The sequence below is a fragment of the Solea senegalensis genome, linkage group LG16 (genome assembly GCF_019176455.1).
Source record: "Solea senegalensis isolate Sse05_10M linkage group LG16, IFAPA_SoseM_1, whole genome shotgun sequence".
NCBI lineage: Eukaryota > Metazoa > Chordata > Actinopteri > Pleuronectiformes > Soleidae > Solea > Solea senegalensis.
Window position 1 is genome coordinate 18,745,799 of NC_058036.1, and position 13,869 is coordinate 18,759,667.

General features: G+C 44.4%; 1 protein-coding gene across 3 annotated transcripts in view; it reads right to left on the minus strand.

The window, feature by feature from the left end:
• Positions 1–3,011: 3,011 nt before the first annotated feature.
• arhgef10 (Rho guanine nucleotide exchange factor (GEF) 10) overlaps positions 3,012–13,869 on the minus strand; it is a 38,234-nt gene continuing 27,376 nt past the window's right edge. For all 3 annotated transcript variants that reach the window (XM_044047621.1, XM_044047619.1, XM_044047620.1), the window contains 4 exons: positions 11,686–11,828; positions 10,359–10,533; positions 4,795–4,917; positions 3,012–4,406 (listed from right to left, as the gene is read on the minus strand). In XM_044047621.1, the coding sequence (XP_043903556.1) occupies positions 3,913–4,406; positions 4,795–4,917; positions 10,359–10,533; positions 11,686–11,828 (935 nt within the window). In that variant the 3' untranslated portion in view covers positions 3,012–3,912. The remainder of the gene's footprint in view (positions 4,407–4,794; positions 4,918–10,358; positions 10,534–11,685; positions 11,829–13,869) is intronic.

Sequence of the window (13,869 nt, forward strand, 5' to 3'; positions counted from 1 at the left end):
TTGTAGCTGAGGGAAAAACTCAGAAACCTGAAGTCATAGCGTCTATTTTTTTAAAAATCCAACCGACAATGCAGTGAAACAGTTGTGCAACAGTGGGCGTGGGTGTCAGAGAGAATATCATGACCCTTTCTTTCACGCAGCACAATCCCGGAAGAGCTGTATCAGAGCTCAGCTCCTGCAGCCCCCTCAGGCACATTACTAGTCCCTGCATGTACTGACGGCTACACACAGAGGCGGCAGCGCAGAGGAACGCACAAAGCAGAAAACAGGCACACTGACACACATTTCCTCCCTCCTTTATCTCCCACTATTGTTTTTTTTGCCTTGAAATTGCCGGCTATACCTTTACATGTCATGGTTTTTTTGTGACGTCGTTACTCTCGTACACACTCTCGTGCATAGAAACTCACACATTTTCCTCAATAAAACAACGTTTATGGATTTTGTCATATACACAACGGACATACAGACAAACTGAGACAAAAGTATAAAGCTTTTTTTTTTTTATCTTATTTTTTTTTTTCCATAAGAAACAAAGATGAAAAATAACTAGTACCGCGCGCGGTTCTGAACGGGTTCGAGCCGACCCGCGCGAGTCGCCGTGTGCCACGGCTCCCCGCGCGCCTCGCGCTCTCACCCGTTCATTCACCGCGCGCGGTACTAGTTATTTTCAGTACTAGTTATTTTCAGCGGCGTCCCCGCACATGTCGATCCAAATTTCGGGGGGGGATCGGCAACGTATGGCAAAGTTATAGGGCACTTCCTGTTTAAAATGGCCGACTTCCTGTTCGGTCAAATGCGCGTCCGTAAACGTGTTCAGGGAAGTTCCCTTGTCTTACATATCAAGTTTTGTGCAGATCGGACAATCTTAGAGTTGACTTCCTGTTTCGGGCATTCCACTTCCTGTTGGGAGGTCATCTTTTGCAGACATGCTCAGGACAGGTCCCTGGTGTGACATATAAGGTTTCGTGCAAATTGGACAACGTACAGCAAAGTTAGCGGACACTTCCTGTTTAAAATGGCCAACTTCCTGTTCGTCTCTGGAAACATGTTCAGGGAAGGTCCCGTAACTCACATATCTAGTTTTGTGTCAATCGGACAATGTAAGACTTTACTTCCTGTTTCGGGCGTTCCACTTCCTGTAGGGAGGTGACCTTTTACAGACATGCTCAGGACAGGTCCCTGGTGTCACATATAAGGTTTTGTGCAGATCGGACAATGTACTGCAAAGTTAGAGGGCACTTCCTGTTTAAAATGGCCGACTTCCTGTTCGTCTCCGGAAACATGTTCAGGGAAGGTCCCGTAACTCACATATCCAGTTTCGTGTCAATCGGACAATGTAAGACTTTACTTCCTGTTTTGGGCCTTCCACTTCCTGTAGGGAGGTGACCTTTTACGGACATGTTGAGGAAGGGTCTGGGGTCCCACATACTAAGTTTCAAGTGGATACAACAATCCCTGTTGGAGCAGCATCAAAAACTATAAATGTAATTCTGTCTGCTGTCACCAGGGGGCGCTGTATTTGAAAATGAATATTTTCATATAGACGTGTTCAGGGCAAGACTGTCATCAATCCTTGCAAGTTTGGTTCAGATCGGACCAGGATTGGCAAAGTTGTAACAGTTTGTTTTTTTAGAATTTTCTACCACCACCAGGAGGCGCTGTTTTCAAAATGTACCGTTTCAGCAACACAGTCGTCTTCAGCAACTAACCATCATCAACTATAGCAAGTTTGGTTGGGATCAGACCTTCCATCGCAAAGTTATAAGAGTTTCATTGTCTGTTGTGAAAAATTATTATTATCTCCAACTTTGGCGCCCCCTATCTGGTACGCCATACAATATTTTAAAAAGCTTTTGATAACTTTTGATGCTCAACTCGTCCACATTGATCTCACCAAGTTTGAAGGTGATCGCACAAAAGCTCTAGGAGGAGATAATTGAAATACAAGCTTTCATACTGTCTGCTGTCACCAGGGGGCGCTGTTTTCGAAATTGAATATTTTCATATAGACGTCTTTAGGGCCGGACTATCATCAATCCTAGCAAGTTTGGTTCAGATCGGACCAGGATTTGCGAAGTTGTAGCAGTTTGATTTTTTGTCCCAAAAATCCGACTTTGCGTCGTTGCCATGGCAACACCGTTAAACGATTTGTCGTCATATTGATCACGCATCATCTACCATGTGTTTTGACTGTTGTCACCAATTTTGAGTGCGGTACGATTATCTGTGTAAAAGTTATTCCCGAAATCGTAAAAAAACTTTTTTTTTGTGTATTTTCTTTCACCACAAGGAGGCGCTGTTTTCAAACTTCACCGTTTTTTCATAGACGTCTTCAGCCATGGCCCATCATCAATCATAGCAAGTTTGGTTCGGATCGGACCTTCCATCGCAAAGTTATAAGAGTTTTGTTTTTCTGATGCGAAACATCAGAATCATCACGAACTTTGCCGCCCCCTATCTCGCGCGCCATGCGACATTTGAAAAAACTTTTGATACCGTGAGCTCCTCAACTGGTCCACAGGGACCTCACCAAGTTTGAAGGTGATCGCACGAAAACTCTAGGAGGAGTTAGTTCAAATACCATTGCTGCGAATTCGCCAAAATCGCCAAAAAATCGCCAATCAACCCAAGATGGCGGACTTCCTGTTGGGTTTGGATCATGGTCATAATGTAATTTTTTCTTCATCCTGACCCACTACACATGTGTACCGAATTTCGTGCATGTGCGATATTTGTGTTGGTCATGGTGAATTTGGACAGGTGGCGCCGCACTTATTGGCCCCTCCCACATTCAATTTTCAACGCACATTCCCCGAACCTTTTTCAGACGTAAATTTACACCACGATTGATGCGGTCACAAAAATCTGTGAGTTTTGGGGTATGGGAAAGGCCTCAAAAATGCGATTCATTTGGGGGAATAATAAGAATAATAATAATAATAATAATAATAATAATCCTTCCAGTTTCAATAGGGTTCTTGCAACCTTGTTGCTCGAACCCTAATTAGATAAAAATCTCATGTGGTCATCGCAACTCCCCCCGTCTTCCCTTTATGAATAAAAACCTGGGCCAGCCAGGGATTCACATCAAGCCGACCTCACACTTATTCAGTCATAGATACAACATCCTTTTCCCCCCCTTAAAATAAGAGTTAGCACGTAACACACGCAGCAGTCGTGAGCCTCGACAGACGATCCTGATTTCACGAGAAGCGCTTTATCAGAGCCTCGTTACCGTGCGTGCATACAACACTGATTTAAACACTGCTCTGTGAGTCAGTCACCTGTTATGGCGCAAATAACGGAAAGCATTAGACGCGTTTAAAGACACTTTCACTATTTTTCAGCACAAAAATATCATTGACGATGACACGATATCCTTTGTCAGATGATGAATGAGTGGTTTTATGGATTTAAATAAAGTGGTCCTCGTTTAAATAACACATTATTAGTTCTTTTTGGTTTAAGTCTGTGTGACACCGGGTTTTCTATTTAAACTGACAAAAAAAAGAGAGATACATTTAGTTTTTTTCCCTTGTAACATATGGGCTGGGTATCAAACTTCAATACTTTTGTGGTGCTGTCTGGGTGCTGGACTTTCCCCCGTATGACCTCATATCACAAATGTGACATCCTACGACGGAGTTAACGTCATCTAACAGTGATGTACAAGATGTATTTAAACACTTGACAGTGCACAGAATAAATGTGAGAGCAGAAAGTTCAGGCTCGGCTAAAACTGAACAATTTCACCATAATATATAAGATTTCTTTCTGCTGTTTCATCTACTTTCAGCAACAGGGGCCGTTTTTATTAAAAGTGATATATAAATAAACTTATTAATACCCAGCCCAACTTATAACTCATAAAATTCTATTTCACTAACCCGATCCAGGTGGTTTTTGGTGTCACATGTTAAGTAAGGGAATCTGCCAGATCATGATCGAGGACGTGGTGTCCTCGTGACGGGACTGCTTGGTCTTCTTGTTGACCCTGCGATGGCCCAGACCTCCCGACACCACCAGCAGCGAGCTGACGTCCACTTTGCTGGAGCGCCGGCCCCTCTGCTGGAGGGCCGGGTCGTGGAGCACGTCGTACAGCGCCCCGTCCTCCGGCCCGTGCTCCAGGGAGCCCTGGGACGGCGCTAAGGAGCCGCAGGACGACGAGGAGACAGAGTCCTGGAGGGCCATGGTGGTGCAGCCCGCCTCCCCTAACCACACGCCCCGCCCCTGAGGAGGAGTCGGCGCTGAAGGAGCGTTCTCCCCGTCATCTGCCTCTGCGGGCTGGATTGAGGTGGCGGTGGCGGCGGACGCCGGACCGGAGGAGCGGTTACACACCGCTGCAGCGACAGTGAGGAACTTGACCGGTCCATTGTGAGCGTGTAAGGAGACCATGCCGCGACCTGACAACACACACAGGAACATCACACTTTATCACTCATGTTTTTATATATTGTAATTTACCTTCACTAAACTATTGAGCGTGAGGATGTAAAGCCTGCATGAGTTTAAAGACTTTTTTTGCTCCTAGGTACCAGGTACTATTGCTAATGGAGGCGAGTCGAGTAGCGCTAGTGGAAAAGGGGCTTAAATTACACATACACTGTGCAACTTTAGAAATCTTCTTCTCTAATTCCAGCTATCACTGTACAAGTTAACTGTCGGCAAAGTAAAGCAAAACCGATTGTAGACAAAACTTATTGTTTTAAGTCATCTTCGACTTAAACTACTGATTGCAGTAATCAATTCTTTGGAGTTTGTTTGTGACAACATGAAATGTGTCAGTGTTACCTGTGACTTTGGGGATCCCCTGCAGTCTGGGGACAGAGAGAGCCACAGTCACCCCCAGGTTGGTCCCGACCAGGAGAAGACCGTGACAGACCAGCAGACTGCTCACAGACACTCTCTGGTTCCCTACACGTGAAAACAAAACACCAACATGTTACATTTCTTCAACAGTTCATTTTGTTTTGGGGCTGATATCTCCTTCATCTCCCCCCCGTGATCGACGGCGTCTGACGTGAACTGTTCGCACTCGAGTCTCCGCGGAAACTCAGAGACGCTCGTCGCTAATGGGCCACTTCACTGGGCTTGAATACGGTGTAGTGTGTGGGAGGGAGGAGACGTACAGTATAAAAAAAAAGCAGGGGCATTTCTGCAGCGATGATGCTCAACTGTTATTTGTCTCCAGGGCAACGTGGAGGAGAGGAGTGTGGATGAAAAGCAGAAGCGTCTGAACTCATACAAATGCTCACTATGGTCGGCTTAGAGCCAAACAAACAAACACAGAAGTCTTATATAAGCCGATGTTGTAATCAGACGAGGGTCTGTTCCTCTATTCAGGAAACTACAAAAGAACAATCTGCGGTGACCTTTCCCTCTTCCCTCCTGCCTCTTCAGACTTTAGAAGCAGCTATTGTGAAGTTGAAAGCACCTTTAAGGCAATAAAACCAGACTGTCTGTGTTCGGTGACTTATTATATGGAATTTGGAACCTCTCCCACTCTCCCCCCCGACACGGGAGGTTTGTCAGGAACAAACTACGCAGGAGACGATATCTTGTCAGACGTTTTTTTTTTTTTACGATTATATTCGGAATCTGGAATTTGGCAAAAACAGCGCTCTGAGTGCTGCTATGTGGGAGGCGAGACTGTCATGACTCATTACTGCTGTAACAGCTTGACTTGAATTTCCTCCCCTAAAAGTAAACCCTCTTGGGCTGAAGGAAAAATTACTGCCAGCCTCTCCAGCACTGACCTCTTGCTTGGGACACACACACACACACACACACACACACACATGCCGCCGTACTGCCACACTTCCAGGAATCCTGCCAGATGGGCAGACGGGCAGGTACTCCGCATCTTGCCCACATGTGCTTCTAATGAGCGTCCACACACAGCCAGCCTTTGCTCGACTTCGTCCTTTCATAATATTTGGAGTTCCCCACCCAGAGGGTGAAGTAAAATAAACCCGGAGTGAGCGTCAACACGACCCGACGCCGGCCCTGATCCTGCGTCGCGGCGCCGCTTTGATCTGCACTTATTCCTGACAACCACCAGCAGGAGGGAGGAGCAAAATACCCATACATTACAATAATACACATTATTATGGTGAAATAACTGAGATCAGCACCATGTGAGTCTTCATGACTTCTATAGCAGGAAGTTATTATAACCTCTTTCTATATCACGTCCACATTTTCCCACTCAATAATACAAAAAAAAACCTTCATTTGACTTCTGCGCGTCGACACGCTCACGCTGACAACGATAACACGCTGACGCTCGGCCGACACAATGTTGACTCGGCTCGCCGTTTCATTTCACTTCGTAAATCAATATATTCCGGGAGGAGAATTTTACGCCTGTGCTAAATCACACGGGTTAGCGCTCAAAAATCTGCCGAGACAGACGTGAAGAAATGAAACGTCACACCTCAAAAAAAGGGGCCAAAGGAGATCATCAATCAACACTGAATGTCTGCTGTACCTTGTTGAAATGAAGTTTTTAAGCACGGCTATCCATAGGTCTAAGCTGTTCAAAATAAGGAAACACATGTTATATTGTGTTGAAACCGTTGTTAAAATGAGTTCAGCTGCATACAATTCTGTTTTTCTCAATGCAGCGGTGTTCAGATCTCGTGTTGCTCAGTGAGAATGGAAAACAAAAACAACCAAGTGTCCAACAAAAAGCTACTGCTCTACACACAAACACTCCCTCAGTCAGGTCTGATAGTATTGCTTGACTTTCAGAAGATGGACACAGAATAGAAATAATAATAACATTGTTTCGTTGTTCATGAAAAAACCAAACAGAGGCAAAATAAAATCACTAAAAGTAACTTGTTCAAAGAATTATGTTGCGATTCAAAGTTCAAGGTTCCTGTGGGAGTTTATTCGTCAGGTCCAGAAACTGCCACAAAGTACAGTTTTTATTAATTCACTGTAAAAGGATTGATTTTAAATAACATTGCTGTTATTATGGAATAACAGAGGTATGCTTATGCTAGAAACAGAGCGGTAGTAACACTCACACTACAGTCAAATATGATTTACAGTAGCTGGAGTTCAGCCACAGTGCGCCGTTGAGTCAGTGCTCAGATCATTCAGGAACAAGGGAATTCTTTTCTGTGTATATATGTCAGGAAATGTGCAAGTGGTGGAAATGACAGCGCACAAATAAAAAAACAAACAAAAACTGAAGGTGTTATTTACCGACTCCCGCTGATTAGACCACGCGTCGCTGCCTTTTTAGGTCACAGCGCGGCAGACAAAAGGCCGACTCGACCCTCTCTGAGACGTCATCACAGCACAGTCTGCTTGGATGGAAGCCCCACTGCCTTTGACACAGTCACTCTTTTATTTACATTTGAAGCGAATGATTTCTACCTTTAACGTGAGCGTTTTACGACTACGTTATGGCTTTTTGTTTTTGCCCTGATGTCGATTCTTTGCCCGGCAAAACAGATTCAGTGGCCACGCCACGGCGCTTAAACTAAATCCATGATCCAGCATAAGTTAATCTGTATTCGTCTGGCTCAGAGGAAGATAAACAGATTGAGATTTGGGAGTATACATCACTCAACCAGCCACTGATATCACTGAATGACTCTAAAATGTGAACCGTACGTGATCATAAGAAACCTTTGCTATGAATTACTGTGTTAATGACGGCTATTACAGGATATTAACCCGCTGTGATCTCAGGGATGGATAAGGAACTACTGTCGCCCACAGAGGAATAGTGAGCAGAAATTGCTCCAACATGCTTGAACATGAGAAGGATAACTCCACCTGCATTTAACACTGAACCATTCACTCTGGAGGACAACGCCCCGTGTTCTTTTCCTCTTGTGGAGCCTGACTGCGTGTTGTTCTCCGGACGACGAGCCACAATTACATTAGGATCAGTAATGTAATATTACTTCACATATAATGTGGAGGATTGAGTCTGAAATAATGTCATTTCACATGACAGGAAGCTCACTCTTTGCAATTCCATCAGAATCTGTGCAAAAATGGCACATTTCTACGCCACTGTGGGACGGCTCTGCACAGGTGGATTTAACGCAGGAAATAAAACGTGTAAATCACAACTGCATCTTCAACAGCAGTAGAAAACAAATTTTGATTTTAATTCTGACTGACAGATTGGAGATCCAGCGCAGTTATCAGAGAGGAAGTGAGCTCTTAATGGGGGGGGCCCAGCGGATGAAAGCTTTCATGTGTGGTAGTCTGTCCCAGAAGCAGCTTCCTCTGCGGTCGCATGGATCTTATTAGCCGACATACGCAGCGAGGTCCCAAAGCAGGCCGCCCTTTATCATTCACATCTGTCTGTTCCTGGAATTCTAAACACTTCAGACAGAAAGAGGAGAATCCCAGATAATGGGACAGGAATTAGACATTTTCCTGAGGGGAAACTTGCAGAAGCTGCAGAAATGTGTCCGAAACATGACGGTGCACAAACGACGATCACCGTGCCAACGTGAACAATGTAGCCATGGATACAACAAGGCGACGTGCAAATGGTTCTTTGTTGTAGTTTGGATTTAACCCTTAAAGAAGCGTGATGAGAAGACGACATCTATGTGTTCCTTTAGACATTTTGAGCTATATATTGCTAATGCCGCAGCCTTATGTAAATAACAGGGCACTAAATATACACGCATTGCATTCCACACCAATTATAGAAGTGCTAATGACGCTGAAGATGAAGCCGCACCAAGCAACTGCAGGGCTGCAGATTTCGACAGTGTACGAAGGGAAAACAATCACATAAAAATGTGAAGTCAACACTGAAGAATTGTCCTGGACAAACACCAAAGCCACAGCTGTAGGCATTACTCAGCAGTGAAGGATCCAAAACCATGTAAGATCCAAAGTTACTCTGATGACTTCACTCCGGGAACGCCGGGAACATCCTCAGCCTCGACAATGCCCGGCTTCAAAACGCACGTGGCAGGAAACGGTTCCTGTTTCACCTCCCACTGTACACAATACAGTGTAATCGCCATAGAAACAAAGCGTGGAGGTCAGCAGCAGGAACCCGAAAGCCACTATGATGCAACACACTCGGTTGTGTATCGTTGTACAAACATTTACGATGAAATGACGAGCCATGGGGCCATTTTGGCTCACGTCTGACACTGCTCTGCATTTACACGCTGCTAATGACAGGTTTACAGCGTCAGAGGTGAGATAGTGGAATGATGAATGTAAACCCAAAAAAAAAAAAAAGAATCTTCACGCCCTCCTGCACTCTTTGACCTCTTTTATTTTATTTAAATGCTCAAAACAATTACTTGTGAGTGGAGAAGGTGTTGTTTATATCTTTTAAATGATCATTATCTTTGTGTTTCACGTGGGTGAGGACTGTTATCTCCATGATTAAATCCACTCACTGGACTTTATTCATTGGTCATTCATCAAAAGGACATCTTGTTATACATTTGTGGATTTTCACTCCAAAACTCGCAAAGTTCAACTGGGAAACTTGTCGAGGAGGTTAAATGTTCTTTTCTTATGCGAGACTATGAATAGAGACTTAATGAAAGGGTTCAGATCAAGTGTTTAGAGGAGGACAGGGAGCGCGACAGACCTGCCAGGACAACAGCTGCGTGGATGAGCACCTACACAACTACAGCTAATTACCGACAGGCACCAAGTACGACGGCATTCTTGAAACGTGAGCTCACGGGACGCGCGGCCGCAAACGCTGGAAGGAAGAAGCGAACAGTTAACCAGACAATGACAGAGGATCACAAATCACAACAAGGACAACACCTTTGTCCAACAGTTTTGACACACACAGGGAAAAGTGACCACAATGACTGAATTTCAAATTCACAAGGCTGAACGCAGACCAAGGACTTCCAAGGAAATAGGGTGTGGAAATAAACCATAAAGGACTAAAGTCATAAAAGTGTCAACAGGCAGATCTTGATAGGCCAAAGAAGACCCGGGAGTTTGGAGTCTGCATGTTCTCCCAGTGTGTGTGTGTGTGTGTGTGTGGGTTTTCTCCGGGTTCTCCGGCTTCCTATGGGGATTAGGTCAATTGGACACTCTAAAATTGACCGTAGGTGTGAGAGTGGGTGTTTGTTTGTCCCTTTGATGGACTGACAAACTGTCCAGGGTGTGACCCCGCCTATCCCCTCTATGTCGGCTGAGATTAGCAACTTTATGTGTTGAAAATGTTGGTGATTGGATGCAGTTAAGTCAAGGAATTTGGACATTTAGGCTTTGATTCTGAAACATAGTTCACGGGCAGAGTAGTGAACCATGCCCAGATTTGATCACTTCAAAAATAAGGACATAAATAATAATAATAATAATAATAATGATTAATGACGTCTTACCCGGCAGTATATTGTGGACAGGTGTAGCGATGTTAATGTCCTGCAGGTGCTCCAGCGTCTCCGTGTGGAAAAGGCGAAGTGTGGAACCGGAACTGAAGGCGATCCAGATGCCCACGCCGGCCACCACCATGTGGGACACCACCATGCCCTCTTCCTGGTGGACCTCCAGCTGCCTCTGGTCGGGGTGAAGGAAGGGTGAGAACACGGTTGCAAAAAGTCAATAATCTACTATCCCTTTGTATAAAGAGATCATTTTAACTTTTCATTTTTTGTGCATAGAATTTAGAACCAGTGGGATTATAATCTGTGATTGTCATTAGTATACGTCACCATTTCCAGAGGCTACAAAGAGGTTCTGTTTCCATATGAGGTCAGGAAGGTTTTATTTAGAACAACGCTCATTATTTGGTTTTAATTTACAATACTTGGAAATGTGTGCATCATATCGTTCTTCAGTGTGTGTGTGCATGGAAACCAATAAAGTAGAAGCTTTTTTTCCATCACCACCACCACGAGTTACATAATCTCACCAAACTGCTCCATGAGTAGGTGGAGTTATGTTTGGATAAGGAGAGTCCATTCACGTGACTCAGTACACAAGCTCTGATAAAATGTAGGAGGAAGATACGTAGACGTTATGTCTTGTACACTCTTATAATCTACATACGATGAGTAATCCGGCCATACTTGGTTCACTGCTACACGTTTATCTCTCGGTCGTCACCACCGTGGACAAGCTGTGACAGAGTGAGTCAGGCAGGTGGTCCAACTTAATGAGCTTAATGAGGCTGAGCAGATTATGAGCGAGTGCATGTCACAGGGACGTTACTATTCCTGGACCCAGGGCAGAACACACACACACACACACAGATTAGGAATCAAATTCATACTCAAGGATACAGGAAAAGGAAACATTGAGAGGAAGCGTTAGTCAGCGTCGTCAATCACAAGATCATTTGCTGACTCCACAGTATGCACTTGTTTTCCATAATGTGCTTGTTAAATTTAATCTGGATTCTTTTTTATTTGTTTTCTGTTTGTGTTTTTGTATTTGCTGCTGCTTATCTTGGCCAGGAGTCCCTTGGAAAAACAGGTTCTTAATCTCAATGGGATTTTCCCGGTTAAATAAAATAAAAAAACAATCGGCTATTGACACTAAATCTTTCTATAAAGTCACATCTCTGACACATTAACTTCAACTGTGCAAAACAACCTGTAGACTGACAAGACAAACTCATATACATATTTCCTGCATGATTTACACTGCGAGACGGGGACAGATGCACAGATAAGAGGACACAGTGCTTGGCAGAGCTCGGCTTTATACCTCCACAGAATGTGTGTGGGAGCTGACGATGAAGACCTGGCCACCCGACGAAGCCCAGAGGTGATCCTCCACTGCCAGCATGGTCTTGACGGGGAGGACTCCGAGCTTCAACACCTTGGGTTTGTCACAGTTCCACAAACCGTCTGCAAAAGAGAACGGGTGCTCGGCAATGAAACATTTTATTTGACAAAATAACACAGTGACATCACCTCTATTAGTTTCAGTAAGTAAACCCTAAACAATTGTTGATGCCACAGCAAAAGATCAAGCGTAACACTCGCTCTGTCGTCTGTGAAAGGTCATCTGCATTTATAAGTGGCCATTGATGGTTCTCACAGTCTTCACTATGAATATAGATGGGCTACATGCGAGGCTTTAGTCAGAACTGAGCCCACACACACCTCCTACACACACTCTGCTGCAGAGACACACACACAACATGCTGTGTCTTCATACGTATCAGCACGTTACATTCCTGCAACCGTTGTGCTTTAGATTTGGATCATTGCTGCCATAAAATGAGAGTCAAAGAGAGTTTTTACTCTTTTTTTTAACTGTGTCGAATACGAACTTCATTTCCTCTAGATACACACATTCCCTTAGCTAATCTAGCCCAGGAAGGGAATGAGGCCTGACCAGTACTGTTTGTTTAAGAGAAGGCACAAAGGCGGCTATTGAAAGAAACCACGCAGAGAGAGAGAGAGAGAGAGAGAGAGAGAGAGAGAGAGAGAGGTGTTCTTTCAGAAGTACAGTACAGTAATGACTGGGGAAGAGAAAAGAGCAATCCCACAACCCTAACCCAGTAGGAGCTGTGTGGGATTATCTAGCATTCAAGCAATACCATTTGTATTGTTGTAATAATCATCCCGTACAGGTGAATGCACATGAGAGAGAAAAAAAAGGAAGAGCAACTAAGAGAAAGAGAAAATAGGAAGAAAAACTGCCAAATTAGAGACTTACGTAAGATGTCAGCCCACATACAGTATCTCACTTTTTAACTGAGGCATTCCTGCAGCAAACGTGTGTGGGTGTTTAAGAGACGCACATGTAGTAAACCTAACTAATAAAAGCTCATTTATTGCTAGTAGGACTGCAAATGACTTACTACATTACTGTCATTGTTGAGTAATCTCTTGATTAATCGAGTATGTGTTTGCTTTTGGTTTATTGTCTTAGAGGACCAAAGAAATCCAACAATCTTCTATACAGTAATATTGTCAGGAGGGAAACACAGAGTTATGATGAACAACACAACAGATTTTATGCTCCGAGCGTCTGTCCGTGACTTGTGACCTTTGCCAAATCGCCGCCCGCCTCTCGTACAAGTCACAGAGGAAATGGCGCGAAACAGCAAGCATGACAGAACAAGAACGAGCAGAGGAACAATCACTCGGAAACCCAGAAAGTTATCCGTCAGGCGTCCTCCTCTACGCTGTAAAACTGTCTGTGGGTGGACTTTATGATGCTAATGGAGCCGCTGTGACACTGTGACAGTGCACGAGAGCAGCATTACTGTACAACAGGCGTGCACGGCACACTTCCTCTGCCAAACTGTGCAGGATGAGTCAGGAATTTAAGCATCAAACGAAAAGAGGCCACAGCTCGGACACCGACACGGTGACATTACACTGTACCACTGAGACAAAGAGGTGCATCCAAACAAGGTGTGAGGAGCGTTCAATGGAACATTCCTGAACGGTTGCATGTACTTCAGGTTTCTTCCAGGCAAACTAGGGAGGGAGGAGTTTTCCTACCGTCTTTCTGTCCTCGGGCCATTATTTATAATCTTTCAGACTGTGTTTCACTCTCTCTCAGATTCTGTTTAAAAAAATATGAACTCATTTTTGCCACAACACACAATGTGACAAGGAGAAGAATCCCACAGAGACAGAGAGGGAATAAAAAAGAGGTGCAACCACCTTTTGTTTGCACGGCTATGAAAGCTGATAAGAAATGGAACAAAATCGAAGATGTGACAGACTTTCCTCCGCTACGTCTGTGCGCCACGGGGAGGAAAAAAAACAGTAACTAGGTCACTACTAAGATCGGCTTCTCCAAGACAACAGAGCAAATGGATACAGAACCTCGGCACACATCAGAGGACACCCCTGAACACACTGACTTTGGATGGCTCTACCTGTCCACATCCATCCGTACACAGATCTGTGTTTAAGTATAAATGTA